Source organism: Lonchura striata, chromosome 12, assembly GCF_050655825.1.
Source record: "Lonchura striata isolate lonStrDom1 chromosome 12, ASM5065582v1, whole genome shotgun sequence".
Classification (NCBI taxonomy): Eukaryota; Metazoa; Chordata; class Aves; order Passeriformes; family Estrildidae; genus Lonchura; species Lonchura striata.
Window position 1 is genome coordinate 414,988 of NC_140714.1, and position 24,150 is coordinate 439,137.

At 51.2% G+C, this 24,150-nt stretch overlaps 1 protein-coding gene across 4 annotated transcripts in view; it reads left to right on the forward strand.

Moving 5' to 3' along the window:
* The first annotated feature begins 93 nt into the window (after positions 1–93).
* Positions 94–24,150, forward strand: part of PLXND1 (plexin D1) — a 69,441-nt gene continuing 45,384 nt past the window's right edge. For 3 of the 4 annotated variants that reach the window (XR_014958085.1, XM_077786200.2, XM_085590231.1), the window contains exons 1-6: positions 94–1,517; positions 17,357–17,533; positions 20,433–20,564; positions 22,305–22,405; positions 23,075–23,204; positions 23,738–23,912. Coding sequence is in view for 3 of the 4 variants with exons in the window: in XM_077786200.2 (XP_077642326.2) it covers positions 141–1,517; positions 17,357–17,533; positions 20,433–20,564; positions 22,305–22,405; positions 23,075–23,204; positions 23,738–23,912 (2,092 nt within the window). In the remaining variant the exon portion in view is untranslated. The remainder of the gene's footprint in view (positions 1,518–17,356; positions 17,534–20,432; positions 20,565–22,304; positions 22,406–23,074; positions 23,205–23,737; positions 23,913–24,150) is intronic. The other variant, XM_085590232.1, reaches the window with a different exon arrangement.

Here is a 24,150-nt window from a genome sequence, read left to right on the forward strand (position 1 = left end):
GGCAGGGAAGGGGCGCGGCCGCGCGCCCCGCCGCCCCCCGCCGCCCCCCGCCGCGGCCGCCACTTCCCGCGGGCGTCGCTCGGCGGCGGGCGCTGCCTCCGCAGGAAGCGGCCCCGCGCCCGCCCCTCCCGCGCCCGGCGATGGGCACATGCACTGTGCGGCGCGGCGGCGGGATGGCTCCGGCTCCGCTCCCGGCTCCGGCGGCAGGCGCCGAGCCGCGGCCCCCCGCGCTGCTGCCGCTGCTGCTGCCGCTGCTGCCGCTGCTCCTGCCCGGCCGAGCCGCCGGCCTGGAGGTGCAGCGCAAGTTCCTCTCGCCCACCCTCACCAACAACTTTGCGCTGGACGGCCCCGGCTCCCGCGTTTACCTGGCGGCCGTCAACCGGCTGTTCCAGCTGTCGGGGGGCGAGCTGGCACTGGAGGCGGAGGCGGCGGTGGGGCCGGTGCTGGACAGCCCGCTGTGCCACGCACCGCAGCTGCCGCAGGCCTCCTGTGAGCACCCCAGGGTGCTCACCAACAACTACAACAAGATCCTGCAGCCGGACCCGGAGCAGGGCGTCCTTGTCGTCTGCGGCTCCATCTACCAGGGCCTCTGCCAGCTGCGCAGCATGGCAAACATCTCGGCAGTGGCCGTGCGCTTCCCGCCGGGCGGGAGCGACTCGGTCGCTGTCTTCCCTAGCATGCTGAACGTCGCGGCCAACCACCCCAACGCCTCCACCGTGGGGCTGGTGCTGCGCCGCGGCGGTGGCGGCGGGGCGCGGCTGCTGGTGGCCGCCACCTACACCGGCTTCGGCAGCCCCTTCTTCCCCCGCAACCGCAGCCTGGAGGACCACCGCTTCGAGAACACGCCCGAGATCGCTATCCGTGCCCTCAACGCCCGCGGCGACCTGGCCAAGCTTTTCACCTTCGACATCAACCCCTCCGACGACAACATCCTCAAGATCAAGCAGGGCGACAAGGCGCGGCACAAGCTCAGCTTCGTCCGCGCCTTCTTGCAGCACGGGGCCGCGCCGCCCGCCCGCCGCCCGTACGCCTACCTGGCGCTCAACACTGAGGCTAACGCGGGCGACAAGGAGAGCCCGGCGCACAGCCTGCTGGCCCGCATCTGCCTGGGCGAGCCAGCCGAGGCCACCCTCAACGGCAGCGGCGAGACCAAGAAGCTGACCGAGTCCTACATCCAGCTGGGGCTGCGCTGCGGCGGCGCCGCCGACGCCTTCACCCGCCTCGTCTCCGTCTTCCCGGCGCGGGCGGCTTGGCGCAGCCCCGCTGCCCCTCACGGCCCGGCCCTGGCCCCGCCGCCCCCCGAGGAGCTGCTCTTCGGCGTCTTCGAGCGGGCCGGAGCCGGCGGCGGCCGGGGCCGGCCGCAGTCCGCGCTCTGCGTCTTCCGCTTCGCCGAGATCGAGGAGACGATCCGGGCCGCCCGCAACTCCTGCTTCGTCAGCCCGGCCGCCGGCATGGTTACCGTGCTGGACAGCGTGGTGCAGGGCACCGGCCCGGCCTGCGAGAAAAGAAATATACAGGTACGGCGGGCGGCGGACACCTGCCGGGGCGAGGGGGCGCGGGGAGCCGGTAGCCGGCGGTGGACAGCGGCCGCATCTCGTGTCCCGTCCCGCGGCCGCTGCTGCCTCCACCTCTCCCGAGCTGGAGCGCATCCCCCGCGTCCCCCGGGCGGGCGGCTGAGCCTCATACCCCGCTGCCCTCCCCGGAGACCCTCTCCCCTGCTCGGGGACAGCATCGTTCTCCTAACCTGGTCGCCGGTGCCCCACTTCTTGTGGGTGCCCTGCGCGCCCGGATGTCTGTGGGCATCGCCAGCTCCATGTCCCGTCCCGCGGCGCACAGCCCTGCCAGGGACGGCACACAGGCAGCCTTGGCTCCCCGAGTTCGTGGCAGAAGTTTGCTGTTGTCACAATTTGTTACTGAGTGGCCGTAAATGTTAGCGCGAGTCACAGTTGCCTGTTTCCCTTTTCACTAAAAATATATCATGCTTGGGAAAAAAGAGAGGGGAAAAGGGCTGCTTTAACGCTGCATTTTTACCTTCCTTTGGGACGAGTGCACAGCTCAGCTCCATCAAAGATTGTGAAAACATCTGTTTGATTTCAGAGGCGAGATCGAGCATTTGGGCTTGGGCTTCCCTGTGCAATGCCAGTGGCAAAGAGAGAAAGGTTTCCCATGGTAACCGAAGTGTTTAGTGTGGCATCTCTACTCTGTGGTAAAATATGTACTCTTAATGCACTTGGTTCATAGACCTACTCTAGCAAAGTTGAACAGTTTTTCCCTGGTGACAAAGTACAAGCTGCCTGACAGCCAGCAAATCTAGTAGTTGGAGCTAATTCCACAAAGACTGGTGTGTTAAACACTGGGAGCTCAGTCCTGACATCTTGGCATGGTCACGGCTCTCAGAGGACTCACTGGGAGTCAGGAATCCTATTTACAGGGTGTGAAGGCACCCGTAGTTCTTGTTGGCTGTGGCTGATGCTCAGCATCCTTGCGGAGCAGCCCCTCAGCCCCGGGTGGGATTGAGCTCTCTGCCAAGGCGGGTCAAGCAGCAGCATCGGGGCTAGGGCTGCTGGAGGCACTTGAGGTGAACAAACATCCTGGCCATAACTGAAACGCAGAGGCAGATGTACCTATCACCCCTAAGCTTCCCCAGGACTCCAGGACTGCTGTGGAGATACAGTTTTTTCTAACTTCTGTTCAGTAAAGAAAATAATCATGACTAACACCAGTCTACTGATGTTGAAAGTATCAAATGCTGTATCTAGTAAGGTATTTAGACAGCTAATTAATGAGTGACTCAAAGGAGACTACGCAAAGAGGGTCAGGGGAATGAGCTAAAATAACTGAGCACTGCCAAGCCATTGGGAGTCAGAGGGAACCCTCTGTGTTTGCAACCGTGGCAAGATCAGGTTGCAAGAAAATTTGTTAATGTAGAGACGGCAGTAAGACCAGTGGTGATATAAGATGGGTGGGGAGATTGGGTTCTAGTACCAACTGACCTTACTAGCCTTGAACCAGTCATTGAACCCAAGGTACCTCAGTTTCCCATGTACTCCTGCATTTATTGTTATTCAGAAACCCAACTCATGTAGTGTCAGATTGCATTTGTAAAGCTGCTTTGAGATCCTTTGATGTCAAGTACAGCAGGATATAAATGAAGCATAACATTAATATTCGTTCATGCCTAATATTTCTACACTTCCCACTTATTTGAAGCATATTCCTCTAAAACCGCTGATCGAGCCAGCTGGGATCATCCTGCTAGTCAGAAGAGCCTTTCTATTTTTTGGGGGGTTTTTTTTGTTTTTTTTTTTTTTTTTTGTTGCCTTTTCCTTAATCGTTAGAATTGCCAACAAGTTAACAAGCTGTTTTTATTTTCAAGTCCCAGAGTGGCAGTGTCAAGAGAAGAGTTGTAATAGTGTGTTTCTTTGTGCTGCAAAAACCTAACATCAGTTTCCAGCTTCAAGACAGTGAAATACTCTTAATACGTTTTGTGTCCTAGACGTGGAAATGCAGCAGGAAAATGTATTAAAGCAGCAGCTGGTCTGGCAGAGCAGATCAGTATCTGTCTTCCCGTTGTGAGCTCCACTTCTCCTCCTGTTAGTGGGTTTCCAGTTTTTCCATTGCCTGTGCATCACTGATAGGGGCTCTGTAAGTAAGTGTGGCTCGTTAGCTCTTCCTGAGGACCAAATACTTGGGTTTTAATCTCCTTTTGGAAGGAAAAAACCCTGATATTGGCCTGCTTCATTCCAAGCGTGTGTTCAGCTGAAGTAGTCAGTTGTTACAAGTCTGGACCATGGGCTGTTAGGTGTAATGCAGTGTGAAAGGAAAATCACTGACCCCTTGTGTGCTCTCCAGTCTAATTGAATGCTCCTCTCCAGCAGCACTTGCTTTGACTCAGCCAGGGAGCTCCAGCACTCACCCACCAGTGAGGGGTTTTGGGAGCAGGCACTCAGCATGCCAGCCATCCCTGTCAGTCCCACAGCATTTGTGCTCAGAGCTGACTGATGTGGGGCAGGGGTTCTCACCACTCAGTGCTGTGCTGTGAGGTCTGAGGGAGGATGGCACAGAACGAGGGGCTTTGTCCCTGTACAGGTCGATGTGGTGGCAGCCACTTGTTCGGCTCCCACTGTGACCATGTGGGGTTGGCCACACAGGGGGCTGTGGAGGGTGGCTGGGGCAGGTGGATCTGCCAGCTGCCCTGCTGGCCTGCATTCCCCAGGGTGGGGAAGCAGAGCCACCAGCTTGGCCTGGAAACAGCCCCTCTCTTCGATGGAAATGCTTACTTGAAATTAAGCACATGCTTAACAGCTTTGTGTCAGACGAAGAGAAAATGTGCAGAGGAGGATGGTCTAGGTCAGGAGTGGGGGCTGTTGGTTCTTCTCAATGAGGGCTGCTGAAAAGTCACGTACAGAGGAGATGAATTCACAGTGGCAGCTTAGGGGAAGAAGGATGTGTGAGGGAAGGATTTAGGTTGGTTGGCTTCTTGCACCGACAGTGAGTGGGTGAGCTCTAGGATTGCTTCCCCTCAACAGAAATAGTTTTTTATAATGAATTTTGTGTCAAATGCAGCTAAATTGGAATACTTTCATGGAGTCACTGCGGTGTTTTGCCTACTCATAGCCTATATGGAATTTGGACTCAAGCTCCCAGAAGGGAAGAGGAGTAGGAGCTCTCTGGAGCAAACTGCCTGTAACAGCATTTGCAGCAGTGTGCTGACAGACCTTATCAAATTCTTGGGACACTGCGTGGGGTTGTTGTAGCTCCTATTTGAGCTATTCTACCCCAGGAGGATCGTGGCCCAGTGGGTTTGAAGGTTATGCTCTCTGCATGGCTGGAGTGTGACACAGCTGTGGGATGCTTAAGCCATCATGAAAGAGAGAGGCAAGAGCCCATCCCCAGCTTCCACTGCTCGAGAGCAGTGGCCATGTGGGGCATCCCAGGAGTGTCCCCTCAGTGCCACTGAAAACAAAGCTCTGCCTGGCTGTTCCTTTGGTCACACTGCACCACAGCCACGTCCCAACGCAGCAAAGCCCCCACAGTGTCCTTTTGCCACTGCTCCATCTCTCAGTGGGTATTTTGGGAGGGGACATGGCCAGGCACCTTTGTGTGCACATTTTGCTGTGATGAACAAGCTCATTTGAGGAAAAGCTGAACTGGAAACCCCATCCCATGCTCGCAGCTGTGCCAAACTCAGTATCTTCTGTGGGTTCTGCATGAGCTCCATGGTCTCCTAAAAACTTCTGGAGATGTACAGAAAGCAGACATATTCATTATGACTAGGTTTGCTGGCCAGGGAGCTACATCTTTCTTGGGAAATATTTTGGGGTCTGCAACTCAAAAAAGGCTGAAAATCCAGTTTTTTTCCTCTGCTGAAAACCATAGGCATAGTGGCATGGGATAATGAAATGTTTCAGCATTAATTCTCAAGTTTCTGGCTCTTGTGGCTTTGTTTTAGATCCTGCATGGTCACTGAACACTGTGTTTGGGGGTGTAATGATGAGATACCCACCAGTGAGCTGTTCTATAATGGGTTGTTAAATAAAATGAACTCCTTGGGTAGACTATATAAACAGTCTCTGTATATATGTGTGCCTGGGCATGGAAATGTGGTTTAAAACCATTCAGAAAATGTTCCCAAAGAAAAAAATCTCATATACACGTGGGAATGTGACAAAGTATCTACTTACTGTCCAAATACACTGTGGCATCTCCATGGGATTGGGTTTTATAGGAGCTGAGTTACTTTGAAGTGCTGGTTTATACTAATTTAGAAATTCCAAACATGAAACTAAATGTGCTCTAACCCTACGTCTACTCAAATAAATCCAGAGGATTAGCCACAGAAAGGAAACCGGGAATTTACACTTAATTTCTTCATTAAAAATGAGGCGGGAGTTCTTGTAACCAGCCTAATTTCTGTGTTTTGCAGTGCAGGCTATTTAGAGTTGCTGGCACACGCCAAGGTGTCACTGACCAGGTACTGTAGAGCTGTTCCATGGTTGTCACCATCCTCTGTTTTGCTCTGGGGTGTGGCATTACAGATGGTGGGAGGTCGGTGTCCCGCCAGCTGCCCTGCAAGCATGGGGGGCGAGGGGTCGGTTTGCCCGTGGAGGGGTGGTGGGACCCAGGATGCCCTGACAGGAGGTTTAAGCCACAGTGTGAGCTTTGCCTGGCACTGTCTATCTGTTCTGTCTCTCACCTGGTACTAGTGAGTTGTGGTCAGTTGTTGGTTAGGTTTCCTTGGGAATTTATGTGAAAGAACAACCTGCTGCTGCAGTCAAGGTGCACACAGGCAGCTGTGTGAACACCATCCTTCCTGGGAAGGCAGGCTCAGCTCTGTGGGCTGCCAGCGCCTGGGGGCTCTCCCACTGCGAGGGCTGGCATGGCCTTGGTGCTCCATGCCAAACAGGGGAGCCTCCTGAGGAGCAGGTCTGTGCCCTCGAGCTGAAGGTGGGTGGTGGGAACGCTTTTCTGGGGGCCCCAGGGCTCGTTCCTGCTTTGCATTTCAAGCTCAAACAGGTCCCAAATTGCAAAGGGAAATTCGGTCAAAGTGGCAAAAGTTTCTCTGCCTGGAAAGAGGAAGTTTTGCTGCTTTAGGGAACAGAAACTGGCTCCTGATTGTGGCACGATGCCTGCCTGCTCTGGGAGCCCAGTGCTGCTGGCTGGGCAGGCAAAGTGTTTGCCAGTCCCTTGGGAGGCAGGAGGGTCACAGGCGTGCTACTGGTTTCTGGAGAGCTCTGCCAACAACTGGCTGTACAGACTAGAAATTCCTGGTACCTGGATGCTCAGACTAGATTTGACCCATTGCTCATCAAATCCCCTCTAACTAAATAACAGTTTAGGTAGAAAACAGGAAAAGGGTAATTTTGGTTAAAGCCAAGGGTTTTCCAGGGCAGGTGTTTGACTCCCAGATGTGAATGTGAACCCACACCTCAGGAGCGGCAGTGGATGCAGGCTCAGCTGCAGGGTCTGGGTGGATGGAAATGATTTGCTATCTCTTTTCTGATATTTCAAAGTTTCGTTTACGTGGCTGACTGACAAGATTGTTGGGACTGAGGGCACTGGAGAAGTGAATAAGGCACTGTGAGATGTTTATGGATGCCCAGGGATGCTCACTGGCAACACCTCACTACGCCTTGTAAATCCCAACAGGTGTGTGTTCAGTGGCACTGCTGGGACACTCTGATGTCCTCTCTCAGCAAGGGGCTGAAAACATAGAAAGTCTGAGCCCCTGTCTGTGGTAATTTAATGCAAGCACCAGGCAAGCTGGAATCTGTTGTGGTTGGAAACAATGTTCTAACCACCTGAGTGCCACCACACACTGCCTGCCACACCTGAGTGTCACCACACACTGCCTGCCACACCTGAGTGCCACCACACACTGCCTGCCACACCTGAGTGTCACCACACACTGTCTGCAGCACCTGAGTGTCACCACACACTGCTTACAGCACCTGAGTGTCACCACACACTGTCTGCAGCACCTGAGTGTCACCACACACTGCCTGCCACACCTGAGTGTCACCACACACTCCCCTCCAGGGCTGTGCAGGGCACGGGCCAGGGTGGGCCGTGGCTGCCAGCAGCTCCCGGCTGCAGGGGCTGAACGCCTCAGCTGCACCAGGGACGAGGGATGGATGGGGCATGTGGCTGCCACTCTGTGCTGGGAATGGGATAGTTTAGGGTGTGACTACTCCTCTGTACCAGGCACGGGGTGGATGGGGATTGGCATTCTTGACTGGAGGAAGAAAAATGGCTCCAGGGATGGGTGACTGTTGCTCGATGGCATTGTTCCCAGGGCAGTGTTTCGACAACCCCAGGCACTCAAGGTCCCTTTGGCATGGTGATCCCTGGGTACAGTGCAGCTCCTGTGCTGGGGCAGCATTGTTGTCCTTGTTTCATGGTGGGGAGGTGGGTGCTCAGGTCTCCCGATCTGGTCAGAAGAGTGGCAGGATTTGAATTGAGGTCCTCAATTGAATTGAGGTTTCTGTGTGACTGCCCCCAGCACACATCCCTGGGGCCACAGTGTGGCAGGGGATCAACAGCAACATGTGCAGGAGGGACCCACTTTGCTATTTCTTTTTTTTGTTTGGTTGGGTGTTTTTGGTTGTGGGTATTTTTTTTTTCTATGGGGCTGGTAAAGAAATGATTTTAAGTTGTTTCTTCGAGTTGGGCTGTAACACCCTGCAGCAGGTGGAGGAGGTGGCAGACTGTCTACAGCATCTCTTGCTTTGAGAGGCCAGTAGAATTTATTGATGTTTTTGAGCAGACGAGCAGTACTTATTCCCAACATCTGGAGAGCAGCTCTGCTGGCAGCTGCTGTTGTGACAGAGCGAGGCTGCAGGGCAATGGGACGATTTGTTCCTGGGAAAGCCCAGATCAGACCGGGCCCAGATGAGCCCTTGTCAGATGCAATGTGCTGGTGAGCAGGGTGGATAGCAAAGCCCACGATGATCTTGCCTTGATACCTGCTGAGTGTCAGCAAGGCTTGTCCAGCACAGAAAGTGCACGCTGGCTCCTCACGCAGGTCTGTGGGAGCTGGGACTGGGATGTTCTCCAAGGATGTGCTGGCTGTGACATCCTGCAGCAACAGGGATGGCACATGGTCTGATCTGCTGTTGCCAGTTCCTGTGCCTTCCTCTCCTCTTTATCAGACCTGTGGATAAGCACAGCCTTGCAAGGTGAGACAAGAGGCTCCTCAGGGTGGGCTTTTGCTCCAGTGGGCAATATGATAGAGGTTAACTTGGATAGTTAAGTTCTTTTCCGTGTTAAAGGGCTTGTTCTGCTGTGCCCCTCCTCTGAAGGCAACATGGCCAGAGCGACAATCAGGGGTTTGCTGCTGTGCTCCCAAGAGTGCTGCTGTGGGAGCTGTGGAGTTCTGGTGGAGTGGTTGAGCCCAGGCACAAGCCCCAACGTTCAGTGAAGCTGCAGGCTCATGTTTGCATCTTCAGCCATGGAACCTAGCTGATGCTGTGCCAGCTACTGGAACAAGGCTGCCTATTTTGGGCCTGAACCATTGTAGGGCTGTTGCTGTTACAAGATGTCTGCAGGTTATATATTCTAAGTGAAACTTCAATACAAATCTTTCAGTTCTAACCCAGAAGCAAAATTGCCTGAAAGTCTGGATTTTGAAAACATGTATGTCTATTATTTTAAAGAAATCTGGAACTTACCATTCCATTTCTGTCTCATCTCTGTTTAAGGTATTTTGCTGCTGTGTACAGCTCCCTTCTGGAGCAGGAACTCATTTGTTATTTGGTTTTCATCCACTGTCTGCTGCGTGCTGCCAACATCCAGAAGGCTTTGAGCTGCTTGTGACCGCTGCTGTCTCTAGTGGGTCACCTAAATAAAAGGAGCTATTGAAAACTTGGCATATTCCTGAAAATAGCTATGTGTGGAATGATCATTTTAGGAAGGGAAATTTTACAGTATGATGATAGTACTCGATGAAGAAGGGAAGATGAGGAGGTTTAGCCAAAGTTGTTTGGCTTGTTGTCATCTTTCAGTTTGTCTTGTAGACCTAGACATTGTGGTTCAGAGGCATCAGGACTGGTGTGCTGTTGTGTGGGGTTTCCCAAGGCTGGGAACTGCCTTGTGCAGGACAGGGGCTCACGTTGGGCTTTTGGCAAGGGGTGCAGCATGTCATTAAATGGGGAGGAAACTGGGGCTAAATGTCTGTTTGAAGGCATAGAAATCAATGTCTGGAGAGCAGATACAGGTAAGGTCTGCTTTGATGCGTACAGGTCTCTGGAACGAGGTAAGGGGTAAAGGACTGGGGTGGGTGCTCCTCGTGTATCCCTCCTGGGCTTCCCAGCCAGGACACTGCTCTGGTCAGCGTGGTGGCAACCTTGCTGCTGGGGCTGTTTGCCTGTGGAACCACAGCTTGGCTACACTCACGTAAGCTGCTGGAAAAAGATGTCAAATTCTGGGAGAAGCTGGGGTTGCAGTGTTAATGTCCCTGGAATCTCCTTCCTACCTGTAGTGCCATTTCCTGCTGAGATTTGGTATCACAGCAAGCTCAGTGGGTCTCTCCAAAAAGCTTTGGAAACAGCAGCTTCTACAAATCTTGAAGACAAAATTATAAAATTATAGAGAGAAGGAAAGCCTTACATGCTTTAACCAAATCAGAGTAGTGCTCAGCTGCTGAATCCAGTATGACCACTGATCTGTAACAACATTTGAAATTATCCAAGTTATATAATTATTATAATCCTAATTTCCTAATTGGGAGGGGAATGGGGTAGGGAGAGAGGACCTCCAGAGCTGAATCTGTGGAGATGTCAACAGGCACAGTGCTTGCAGAGTGATGCCTGGAGAACACCTTTTGCTTTGTTCAGGTGCTGCCTGCCAGAGGAGACAGGGTGTGAGTGTAAGGGCTGGCCACAGGCCAGAGGAGCCTCGTTCATCCTTTGCACTTCCTTTGCACTGATCATTCTCTTTACTTGAATTTCTTCTGCCTCAGAATGAGGACAGGGGTTAGAGTGGAGGAAGGCTGCACTGGTGATTCGGAAAAATAGTGTGTCTCTGTAGACTGCATCTGTATAGCTTGGTTGCTTCTGCATTTGGAGTGCTCAGTTAATGAGTAAAAGGGTTTTATTAAGCTTTCTGTAGCAAGCTTCCTCTGCGGGCTGGGTGCTCGACCAAGTGGTGTGGTTTGTTTTTTGGACTCTGGTGCTGAGGCTGTGGAGCAGGTGATGTGTGGGGGGTACCCAGAGGGGGACAGCATTGCAGCACAGCGTTACTTCTCAGAGGCAGGCTCTAAAGAAGGGTAGAGTTCTGCTCATTATCTCGAGCTTAATTGATTCAGCAGAACTAATGAGGAAAACACAGGAAAACATTTACTATAAACTATTGCTAAATGAAATAGATTTGAACTGACACATGCAAAAGACCAGTTGTGCTAGGTAAGAAGCTGTTACTTTAATGGATGCTTTTTTCAGCCCTGACTTGCACAGATATGCCTTCAGAGCACTTTGAGCATGTGAAGTGCTAAGTGTTAGTACTAGCAATAATAAAATAGTAACGACCAAAGATTGAGGAGCCAAACTCATGGTTCATCAGGGACTCTTCCCTGTGGAAGAGAGTTTGAATGGTCTGAGTTTGGTCACTGAGGCCGAAGCTTAATGTAAATGAGAAACACAGGTTGAGTGGTGGGGGGGTAACAAGGAAAGAACAGCTAAGGAAGTACAGCCTAAACAAACCAAGTGTCTTACTCCTAGCAGTTGCGGCGGGGGGGGTGTCTCTTGGGCTTCTGAGCAGAAGTGGGTGTCCTTGAGATGAGGCACGCTCAGCTGATCTGCTCAGCCCCTTGTCCCCAGGGAGTGGGAAGAGGAGCTGAATTTCCACGAGGGGTGAATTTAAAGGACATACAAGCTCTTGCTGCTCAAACACGTGCTGTTCTGACTGTGACAACCCCTCTTGAGCCTGTTTGTTAATCCCTCTGCTTGTCCATTCCTGGTGGATTTGATTGTATAATCTGAAGTATTGTATTTAATGCAGGATGAAGGCTAACATAATAAGCTTGACGAGTCTTCCTGGAGACATGAAGGATGTGCAATTTTAGTTTAAAAAGTGCTTCTTTTTCATGTTTCTCCACTTTGAGCAGTTCCCCATGCTGCTGTTTCAGTGCCCTGCTGGGGGAAGCACTGGTGGGTGCCAGACACCCGACTTGTGTGGAGCAAGGAAGGGGCACCCATGCTGGGCTGCCAGGGCTGGGAAGGGTATTTTGGGGGAGGGCTGTGCAGGTCCTGTCTGCATTGCCTTTAGCTCTCTTTTGCAGTTGGGCTCAGCATGACAGGGTTGGGGCTGATGGAGTGATGGTGGCCATGAGCTGGGCCAGCTGTGGCTGGAGGAGGGAGCAGAGGAGATTTAGAGGGGAATCACACTGTCAGCTGCAGGCATCCAGCTTTAGTGCCTCTGCTGGAGCTGAAGCTGGAGCCTCTGAGGACTCACAGCAGCAGATGGCTGGATGGCAATAGGGACCTGTGGCTGTTCAAGCTGCTGTCAGGCTTTGGCCTCACTGCAGCAGACTGGCTGTGCCTGCAGCCCAGCAGTGCCCTGATCCTGTCCCAGGCTGTGTCCTGCTGCTGAGGTGGGTTCTGGCAGGCAGCAGCCGAGTGGGCGTATGTGCTGTCTGCCCAGGGCAGAGCTGCCACTGCCAGAGCCGCAGATGGAGCTTGGGTTTTTCCCTCTGAGATGATTTGGGACGCTGAGAGCCTCTTCCAGCATTCACACTCTCACACCTCTGGTGGTTTGAGGTCTGTGGCTGCGGTGGAGGTGAGCATGGCTGCTGCTGCTGAGTTGCAGTGCTTTGGCCTGACCCAGCTGTGCCTTTCCCCAGCCATCAGTCCTGTGCTTGCTGTGACTTGCCTTCTGGCAGTTCTCTGTGCTCTGTCCCCTTCCTTACCTCAGCCACCAGTCCCAAGAGTGAAATTTAGGAGCTGTCAGAAAGAAAAGTTTGGAGTCAAGAGGAGAGAGAGGGAAGAATGAGTTTTCTAAGAGTGATAGCTCCCTGCAGGCACAAGGTCTAGGTAGCTGCAGGGAGCAGAGGGATGTTGAGATAAACCATTACTGATGTCACATTAGTGACTTGCAAAGTGCCCTAGCCCAGGGCTGGCATTGTGCAAATGGGAAAAACACAACAAAACCCCCACCTCCTTGCTTGAGGAACTTGTGGCCTAAGCAAACAGTGAAACCAGAGTTCAAGTCTCACTTGAAGCCTTTTTTTTTTGTTTTGTTTTTTGTTTGTTGTTTGTTTGTTTGTTTTTATTTTGGTTTTTGTTTTTGTTTTGTTTTTTGGGTTTTTTTGTTGTTGTTTGGTTTGTTTTTTTGTTTTTTTTTAAAGAATGTGTGCTGTGCTGTGTAGATACTGTACTGTTGGTAATTCTTGAGAAAAAATTGTCCAGATTAATTTTGCCAGAGATTCTCAGTCTGAGTGCCTTGAGTGGCCACAAGTGCATATTGATTTGCCTCCTGTTGCCTAAAAAGTATGAGCTCTGAGGAGCTCTGTGCTAATGCCTGCCCTTGAGCATCACTGCAGCTGGAGACTGCTTACATCTCAAGTGCCTCAACAGTGGAGTCCTCTTCTGAGATGACATTTTCCTCCAGGCATCCCAAAAAGCCTGGTTTTGACAGGTCTGGTTGCGACACTGCAGCAGATAAATGAGTGATTGTGTGTACAAACTGCTGGGGGAATGCTGGGGGTGTGTGGTTGGTCTGGGCTCTGCCCGACACAGAGCAGGGCTTGTACTCTTCCTTAGCATGATGCAGCCAGGCTGACTTGGCATCACTGGCTGTGTCCATTCTCCTGTGCAATATTTCCCCACTGGTTTTTAGCCTGTCCCTACTGTTCAGTGCAAGTCTGTGTCCTGCTATTCTCTTCAGACAGTATCCTAATTATTTTGAATATTCTCTCTGCAGTCAGAAATTTCCCTGAGTCATACCTAAATGTTAATAAAAGCCTAATGGTTTATGTTAAGGAAGGCAAGAGATAAAACTAGAGCCCTTTTATCACAGCCTTTAATGGCCTGAAAATGTCAGTTGTGTGGGAGCAGCTGCCAAATTTTGAGCCTATGAAGATGATGGCTAAGTCCCACAAATCAACAAGTTTGGAGCGGATTATCCGATGCTGGCTGTGTCATTTTCCCAGGACTCCAGGCATGCTGGAAGCCAACACTTTAATCCTCTCTGATATGAAGTCTGAAAGGGGCTGGGCTCCCCTTCTCACTCCGGAGCTCTGGAGCTGCTGCAGGCAGCCAGCATGGCCTCATGGAGGGCAGGGGCTCAGGGCTTTCCTCTGCGCCGCAGCTTCTGACTCACAAATTAGCTCCAGCTTTGCTTGAGAACTATTTTTAAGGTCACAAACACAGGATGCAGAAATCAGCACATTTCATGGTTTTCCTGAGAGCTGCCTCACCACTCCTCTTCCTCCTTCTGTTTCCAACAGACTTCCTTCCCAAAGGGACATCCTGCATGCCCAGGGCTGGAGAGCTGTAATGGAAATTCTGGGAAATTGCTTTTTATGCTCCTTATAGGTCTGGGATAAAGAACTGAACTCACACTGTGAAGACAGCTGAACTCTTGAGCTCTGATGTGGCTGGAAATCTTTTATCTCTGTCCCATTTTGTTTCTGCAATCGCACTCAGGGGTTAATCTGAGTAACCATCCTCTTAGCTGTGGCCCCTTGATTTGAATTCATTTGATCACTTGCAAAGTTTTGCAGCAATAGCACCAATTGCAGTGTGCAGGGGCACAGCAGCATCCTGGCAGGGCATGGGCAGAGCTGCTCAGCTGCTGCTGGCCGTGGCTGTCCCCAGCTTGCACCCAAGAGGCTCCTCATCAGCGACAGAGCAGCAGAGTCAAACGTTTTGTGGGCAGGAGGTTTTGGATCTAGAATCAGCGCACAGTTCTGTGAGTTACTGAGTACTCAGAGCGTGTCAAAGAAAAATAGAGGCAATACAGTAAATGCCCACGGGGTGTTTTAAAATGCAGATTAAAGAAAGAGATTGGTTTTGGAAGAAAACTTAGCATTTGTTCTTTTCCCACTTCAGTATGGGGCAGCTTGATTTAAAGAGTGAGATTTAACCCCTTCCACTTGTAGACGGCTTTCTATTACATTCATACAGAGCAATTCCCCAGCTGTGGTGACTGCCTGGTGCCTGCAGAAGGATGTGACTTGGCTGTATCCTGTTTACTGAAACGTGATGGAGTTAGCTGTCCTCTTGGTGCTGTGGGGTACGGGTAGCAGCAGCACAGCATGTCATCCCTTCTTTGGACCCCGAAGAGGGAAATACCATATGTCGCCTTCCCATCCGTTTGTTGGAAGATCTGATGTTATTTGAAGAAAGGTGTTTCAGAGGAAGGATGTGTACAGCCAAAATAAAGCTTGGCCTGGGTTAGAATAGTTACATCCTGTTTACTATGGAAAACACTTTGCACTGATATGAGCTCTGAAATGCGTGATTTATAAGCCGGCAGGCGCTGCAGATAAGGGACTTCCCGTGATTTTGGCCACCTGTGAGAAGAAAGGGCCATGTCTTTCAGGCTGGCAGGCAGCGATGCTGGTCCCAGCTCCTGCACAGCTGCCATAGAGAAGAGGTGCTGAACATCCCTTGGGGTCCCAGATGGCTGGAGGTGCCTCTGTGCCTCAGTTTCCCTGCAGGAAAGAGCCTTGTAAGCTTCAGGTGGTGATATACTTAAAGAGAGACGAAGAAGAGCTAGAGATAATAATCCCTAAGACAAGAAATAACCCCAAGCGAATTTCTAAATAGCTGTTTGGGAAGGGAAGGAATCATAAAATCAGAAACATGAATGGCTTGCCATGTCCTCTGTATAGTATAAAAAAAGTTGTGTGGAGCAGTTACAGAGAAAACATAGAAAACATACACATTTAAGAATTAAGACTGTGATTTTACTTTTTACTAGAATGAAATGCAGTAAAACTGCAAAATGCATTTAGCACTGCATCCACAAACTTGATCCTTTCGTCTTGATCCCCTAAGAACAGAGCTACAGCTTTAAATGTGCTGCCTCATTTGGCACTCATCTGAGCATAGGAAGTTTTTCATATCAGGCTTTGTTACTGCGTGTCTGGCGCAGCCAGTGATGGGGTCTGGTGGGGCACAGGGGACCAAGGTCAGGGTGGTTTGTTGGAGAAGGCCCAGCCTGTCTCTAGAGGCACTGTGGCTGTGCTAGCCCAGCAGCAGAGATATGAGCCCTGAACATGCCCTGTGGTCAGGGGTACGTGCTCATGTGCAGAAGTTGCTGTGGGCTGTCACTGCTCTGCTGGGTAGCCCAGGCTGTTTGCTACAGCACACCAAGGGCTGGCTGGCACCCACAGCTCCTGGTGAGGTTTGCTGCTGTCCTCTACCATGCAAGGAAGAGGAGAGGGCAGTGCCATGGCCTGTAGTCCCCATGCTCACTGCTCCCTGGACCAGTCGTGGCCATGGCAGGGAGGTTGCCAACCTACTGTGGGCGTCTGTCTGGGGCTTCTTTTATCGTGCTTATGCGTACAAAGCCCCATCACTTTGCATTCCTTTTGGGTTTTAGCATGTTTCTAACCCCACTTCTCCCTGGGAATGTGTTGCTGTGGTGTGGCACCAATCCAAGATACATGGTGGCTTGGGGGCAGATGGGCATGAGGCAAGAGTTGCACCCCAAAGTGGGATGACCCTGCAGAGAGACCCTGCCCGGTCTCACCCTCCTGTTGCAAAGCCTAAAGATTTGCTTAATCTTCTGAACTGTCTGGAGAGAGGAGAGAGCCGAAGCTTTAGCCTGGTTTCATTAATGAAATAGTGAAGATGACTAGGGAATTAGCATCCAGGCCCTGGTGTAGCCCAGAGAGAAAGGACTGTGCTGAACAGGCTGGTGGTCACCTTCTGCCTGGTGGAAACTGCATTCCGATTCCTTGACAGATACAGCCTCAAATCCCTGCATTTATTCTGCTTAAATTCAGAATTCTGTCAGCTTCTGTGGCAGTGCAGTGCTATCTGCCTTATGACTGGATTCAGAAAGCCATAAATGTGCGTTGTCCCTGGGGTGTGGGATGCAGCCCTGCAGGCATCTCTTGCTGGAATTTTGTACAGGTACTTCCCACAACTGGAGGTTGGATTGTATGCAGGTGACCTGCAGATACCTGCTGCTGCTGGAATGTCAGCCCTGTGAGGAGTGTGACAGTGGGGTCACAGCCTCCCCTAGGCTAAACCTGGGGTGACACTGTGAATGATGTGGTAATAGCCCTTGTCATTTGAAGGGCTCCAGCTGCACCTGCTGCAGCTGACAAAAGCTGCTGCAGGAGTGACTGCAGGTGAATTGTTGGCAGTGAGACCGCTGTGATGTTCAGGCATTGTCGAATCCATCCAAGTTGTCTGAGCAGAAATAACATGAGAATCTCAGAGGATTTGGAGTGAGGGGCTCATAAATCTTGGGTGCATCTTGGCAGGGTACTAGGAATATGCGGCATCAGTTCCACTTGCAAATGCTGCTGTCATGCAGCAAATGCACTAATTAATTTAGCACAGGAGAGTCAAGTCTGTTGTCTTGCTTTCGGCCAAACAAGTTGAATGCCTCCTCATAGACACGGGTCAATGAGAAGTTCTCAGCCACTGCCTTTGCCCCTTGGCACCTGACAGTGAATGGATGTGGAAGCCCTGCAATCAGCCTTGTGCCCCACGTGCCAGCCCTTGCGGGTCAGCTCAGCAGCCAGGGCCAGTTGCATTTTCCTGTTCCGTGGCTCAGCAGTGAGGGGCTCTAGGAAGGCAGAGCGGGGCTCTGAGAGCTCTGTCCCTGCTGCTCCTGAGGGGGGTGGCAAGGGAGCACACCGGTGTTCGTGCAGCCTGTTGATGTTGGTGTCTCTCCCCAGCTGCAGCCGGAGCAGCTGGACTGTGGAGCCGCTCACCTTCAGCACCCCCTGGCCATCGTGAACCCCGTCACAGCCACCCCCATCTTCACCCACAGCGGCCTGACTGCGGTGGCCGTGGCCAGTGTCAACAACTACACGGTCGTGTTCCTGGGCACAGCCAGCGGAGGACTCCTGAAGGCAAGTGGGGCCCGGCAGAGCTGGGGACGGGCTGGGGTCGGGGCTCCCCCTCCCAGCACCTCTGCTCTGCCCGCAGGATGACATCTCCTGTCTACCTGGTTTGAGCGCCTGCTTCCCTCAGGCAATGAAAAAGTCCTTGGGTACTGCCATAGCCTGGACAGTGATACATGCTGCCTGATGACTGGTGGCTGTTAATCACTGCTCAGGGCTGCCGTGGGAGCAGGATGTTTTTGATAAAACCCTAAGCTGAAAATGCTATTGTGCAGCATTGAATTATTAATTAATTTTATTATACTATTTTATTAATTATATTAATATGGTTTTAAACCAGTACAATTACATACACATTATAATATAATTTAAATTACAATATTTTATTGCTATTTTAATTGTTGAAGTTATTAAAATTATTAAAATCTCTTCTAATAAATTCTCCCTCTGAGGTGCTGGCTTTTGAAGACTCCATGTAGACAGGGGAATCACAAAGACATTCTTCTTCACAGCTGAATCCAAAGCAGGTGTGAACCCATGGTGGAGTCTGTTCTAAATAACATGTAAGAGGTGATGCAGGGTGATGCAATGCCCCAGCTCTGCAGCCAGGACACAAGGCCAAGCTCGCAGTAACCTTAGTGCTTGAAGTTTGCCAGAGAAAGTTTTGATTCCAGGCAGCCACAGCAATCTGGTAAACTGCCAGTATCAGAAGTCCATAGAGAAGAGGGGGAAAAGGCCTGGAGCAGAGACAGCTAATACCTGCTTTATCTCTGCCTGGGGGGACTGATGCATAAGGTGGGATACTGGATCAAAATACTTGGATAGAAGAAAACTTCCCCAGTCTCTTCCCTTGCATCTCAGTGCTCCTGGCAGAAATGTGGGAACAATCACAAAGAGGCTCCCTGCTTTGATTTTTGCCCACAGGGGCAGGTAATTTGTGAGGGGGAGGGAGCTGGCATTGGCCAGGCACAGGGGCTGGGGGGCTCATGCCACACGCAGAGCAGCCTGTTCACACGGCATTAACAGCTCTGCTCCATTATCATCTCAGAGAGACCAGCCTTATCTGCAGTGCCTCCATTAGGGAGAGGCTCCTGGCTACCCTGTGCTGGGATAATTTGCTCAGATAGCTGTAATCTAATTCCACAACACAGCTGCATAACCAGAAGCCCTTCTACCTTTGGGGCTCCTTGCTCTTTGGCACGGGACACAAGGTACTTTGCTTGAGCAAATCATTCAGATTTGTTGCCTGAGAGAAGCCAGCAGAGGGGCAGAAATAGTGCTTGCCCAGCTCCTGCCAGCAGCAGTTAGGGCTACCAGGGGCATGTATGTCGAATTAATGCAATTCTGTGGCTGCAGACGGGCATTTGGCGAGGACCATGACCACATTTAGCCATCATGAGAGGGTCAGCAGTGCTTGGGCAAGGCGTGCCAGGGTGCAGTGCCCTCAAGGGTAGCGGTGGGAGGGAGGGGTCTGTCCTGATGTGTGCAGATGTGATGGGAGGGAGGGGTCTGTCCTGATGTGTGGAAGGCTGCAGACAAGTGCTGTGGTGGGGTTACCCAGGACTTCACTCGCTCTGCTCCCACCAGCACCCAGGGCAGTGTGTATCCTCCAGCCCACCCAGCCTGCTCCCCTGCTGCACCAGGACTGGTGGTCGCTGCCCCTCTGTGCTGCTGTGGGGCTCTCCCCCAGAGCCTGCAGCCCCCTGGAATCCAGGGAAATTGCCTGTGTGAAGAGGGTGTAGGCTGAACCTGCCCAGGGGGCAGAGGGAGCCAGACACGGGTGTCCGTAAGCATCCACGTGGAGCCCATCTCAGCTGTGAGGGAGAGAGGATGCAGTCAGGGCTCAATTCATGGACATCTTGGGTGATCCCAGGGAAATAATTTAGCTTCTGGCTAGCCAGCTTTTAAAATGGATACAGTGATAGTACCCTTTTTTTGCATAGCTCTCTGTGCTGTGTTTCTTAGCAGAAAGAAGCCTGAGCCTGTGCTGTCTTGCTGGGGTGTGTCAGTGCTGCTCTAGTGTAAGAATTAATTAACCTATATTAATTATTTAATCCACATTTAGAGAACAGAGGCGCACTTGGTCATTACAATTATTGCCTTCCTTTGCTAGTAAGGCCAGAATTTTCCTCACTCCCTTTCTGTTTTAAGCTGAAAACTGACTGTCACGAGAAATTGTGTAGCCCCATTGTTATTTCCTCTCAGCAATGCCACATTTAATTTACTGAATTTTCAAGTCAAATGCCAAGACATTCAGAGAACTGAAAGGCAGGCTGATGCTCTACAGCCTTCTCCATCACTGCCAGCATTTCTGCTGGTGATTCATGAGGCAAGGTAGGACTTGGCACTCCTGTGGCAGCTGTCATGGTCCTCTGGAGTCAGCAGGGATAGAAGCTTCTTCTGGCTGGGAGTGACAACACTTATTTTTCAAATATGCAGGGAGCAGGAGATGCCATGCTGTACAGCCCTGTTGCTGATTTTCACTGTTTTTCATTAAGTTTTGGAAACTCAGTGTTCTCTGTACAGAATGTGCGTATGAATACAGAATGTATGTGATGAGGCCTGAAGGCTGGTGCCACATGCATGAGGGTAACACAGATGCTGCTGTGCCTGCTGGATGAAGCTGTGCAGGGATAGAGCCTCCAATCAGACACTTTGCAGAGGCAGCCAGGGACAGTGAGGGTCCTGCATCACTGAGCAGGGCTGAGGCTTTCTGGGCCATGCCGTGCCTGCCCAGTGACACAGAGCTGACTTTCCAGGAAAGCTCTGTGTGTGCAGCCTGCAAAGTGCTTAACAACTTAGGCCACCACTGAATACCACTCTGGTTTTTATTTATACCCAAGGAGAAATAATCTTCTCCCCTTAGTATTTGAAAATAGTCTCAGTGAGTGGCCTCTTCTCTCTACAGATAAACCTGGACAATACGATGAAGGTTATTAGCAGGAGATCCATTTTGGTGGCTTATGGAGAGCCTGTCCATCCCATCATGCAATTTGACCCTTCTGATTCCACTTACCTCTACCTGATGACCTCTTACCAGGTGAGATCTTCAGTCCTCAACAAAACAGTTCTTGGAGCACAGCACACATTTGATTTAACTCAGAGCTGGGAGCAGAAATAGACGATAAGATTTTCTTTAATGGTGAGAGCCAGGATGTTCAGAGCTTTGGCTGTCACTGGCTTTCTGGGGAGGTGCCTGTCCCTTCTCCTGTGCTGGGTGATAACACCACGCAGCCCAGCTTATCAGGTCTTTGTGGTGGTCAGATAAAAAGAAGAGTGAAAGATACTGAAACCAATTGCACTTATAGGAGTGCAGAAATAAGCACAGAAATAAGGAAAGGTTGTTCCTGTACAGAAACCCCAAAATGACAGTACATGGTCTTTAGGGAGGCTTTCAGGAGATCCTACAGACAAAAAGTCTGCCTGTCAGAAGTTGTTCCTGGGGAGGCTTCTGCCCAGTGCTTGGCAGCAGGGCTCTGCAGAGACCTGGAGAATCACAGCAGGTACAGACAGGTGGTCCCATCTCCATCAAGTTAACAGAGTAGGAAGATGAGAGCTGAGCACTCCAGGCACTGAGGGTTTGTCCTGAATTACATTTTAATCTGTCAAAACATACGTACAACCCCAAATATTGCATGTTGCATTTGTATTTTTCGAGCTCTAATTCCCTGCAGATTGGTCATTATCATTTCACAGACCCCTCCCAGGAAGCCTCTTCAGCTGATGGCTCTGACTGTCCGATCTCAGCCCCTGGCTGGGCTGTGCCCTCTGCTCGGGCTGATCAAACAACTGGTGTGGTGCTCATGGTGCCTCCTCTGACTGCTTCTTTTCCAATAAATCTGATGAGGTGGTTTTCCTTTGGTGGAGTTAGTGTCCTGGGAAGCTCCCCAGGAGCTTGACAGGGTTGGGTGGGGCTGCTGAGCCCCACAGGACTGGGGGAGCAGTGAGGTGCTGTGAGTGAAGTGGGGCTCTGGCCAAGGAGCCTACAGCCTGGAGTGTGCTTGCCTGGGGAGAGCTCAGGGCTCTCACACCTCACATTTTCAGTCTCCACTGTTCCAAACCACTCAGGTTTCCTTCCCAAATGTTTAGAGATCAAAGGAGGAGAGAGCAGAAACCGACACATGCTTTCCCTTCCAACTGCTCCTGCCAAGTGAGTCCCCAGAGGTACTTTGATTTTTTCACAAATCAAGGTTTCTAAAGTGGTGCTGCTTTCTGATCTTTGTGTAAACAGCCAGAGAGGGCTGGGCTCTGTCTGGAGAGGAGCTTTCTGCAGGTCTGGGTGAGAGCTTTACACAGAGAGGGACAAGCTGTGAAGCTATGTCCATCTGACTCCTCTGAAAGGTGCAGTGTCACATTCTGTAACCTGGTCTCATATGGCTCCTGCCATGGCACCAGCTGAAAAGGAGCAGGTCAACCCAGCCTAGTTCAGCCCAGCCTAGCTCAGCTCAGCTCAGCTGGCTGCAAACCCTGTGGTTTCCCGAGCCCTAGGGGCTTGCAGCCCCTGGCTTGGACAGGCTCCAGGGGCCCCCAGTGGGCAGCAGGTGGCTTCTTGGGCTCATCCCCATGCCGGGTGGCCATGGCACAGCTCCAGCTTCCAAGCCGTGCCAGGGATTGCTCCTGTGGCGTGCTGGGTGAGTTTCCTCCAGGGGAAGGGCGTCGCAGCCCGAGGCGCTGGTGTCTTGTCTCCAGCTGCACGAGGCCGTGCTGCTGCGTCCTGGCCGGGCGGGTGTTCCCGTGGGGCTGTGCCACGTTTGGAAGCAGCTGTGCTCTTGTTGTGCAGATGACACGGGTGAAGGTGGCTGCCTGCAGCCAGTACTCGACGTGCACGGAGTGCCTGGCTGCTGCTGACGCCTACTGCGGGTGGTGCACGATGGAGACCAGGTAGGACCAGCCCCGTTCTGGTGCGCTTCAGCATGTCCTTTGGCCCTCCAGCCTGGGCAAGAATTCCTGGCGCTTTCTGCATTTCCCCACAGTCACACTACCAAAAGGCTTTTTCCATTCCTTACAAAATACTGTTAGAAACTATTGCATCTGGCCCAAAGGGTTGGGATGTTCTTCCGAGCCAAGATTTCACCATAGCTGCATTGTCCTGCCACAGGCAGCTACCAGTGCAAAGAATCTCTTGCAGGTGTCAAACCTTGGAACTGGGAGAATCCACACCCTGTGAAAGTCCATGTTTTGCCCCTGCAGATCTCATCCACCAGCAGAAGACAATCACATGCAAAAGGGGGTATGCAAAATTAGATTCCACATTTGCAAACTGAAGATGCTGGACAAAATGTCATTCTCTCCTCCTCAGTTTGCGTTCAGCCTGGCCTTTTCCTGCCGTCCGCAATTCCGCTGTTCCACTGGTGCTGTGGGAGTTCGTGTTTTTATCATGGCAAGCAGACACTTAAAACATAGCAGCAAATGTTAAGGTTTAGCTGCATGGATGAAGGAGAAAGATACAGACACAAGATTTTCTCAGGAGCTTCCCTCACAAGCAATTCAGCATTTTTATTACCTGTTTTAAAACTCATCAACCATGAGCTGTTCCTCTGTTCGTTGCAGGTGTTCTCTGCAGCATGAGTGCACCAACTTCACAGGGGCCAACTTCTGGACAAGTGTGAGTGAAGGAGTGCAGCAGTGCCCTTCCATGACCATCCTGGAGCCTGAGATCAATATTGACAAAGAGAACCCGGTGCGTTTGCTGCCAATTCCAAATCAATCTCCTGCAGGGTCGTAGAGCCACTGCCTGCTCCCAGGGTGGAGCAGCACAGCTCCTCATGGCTTGGATGTGGCTCAGGGGGATGCTGAGCTCTGCTGCATGCTGCTGCATTAGGCCAAGGCTCTCGGGGAGCTGGGGGTGACCTGCTGCACCCGGAGCCTGAGCCGGCTGGATGCCAAGTCTGTAGGAAAACAGCACCCAGAGCTGAGCCTAAGGCAGAAACCACCCAGAGCTGCCACACCAAGCACACAGGGGACGGTCGCAACATTTCAAACACAGTCAGCTGCAGACAGCTGAATCAACTCATTTCCTGGTTTTGTACTGTTGCTATTTTAAAGTATTTTAATTATATTTTAACGTTTTTTTATCAAAATATTATTTGTTTCAAGATAGACCCTGTCTGTGGGCTTGTTTTGGAGTTGCCTACCTCTGAAAAGCATCTAAAAAGTCGACAATTTAGAAATATAATTTTCTGTGATAATAGCTGACTTTTTTGTCTAATATAGGCCCTGATAATACAAATAAATGGAACTATCCCGAACCTGAATGGAACAAATATTTCATGTGACTATGGAAACAATATCCACACAGTAGCCAGAGTTGCTGGGGATTATGTAAACCAATTTATTTATTGCAGTTTGCTTCCACATGAGAAATATCCAGCATTTCCTGATGACCAAGGTATGTAGAGGCAAACAATCTGTGTTCCTTCTAACCTCTTTTGTGGACATAGTTTTTAATAGGCTTTATTTATTTTTTTCAGTTGTATGTGCAGTTATCACATACAGGGGAGAAAAGACCGAAGCTGTGTCTGTTTTATAGGGCACATGACTCTGAAGCATAGGAGTTCCACCATCTTTACATGAATTGATAGTATTTCAAATCTATCAATTTTTGTTTTAAACATCAGAATTTAAAT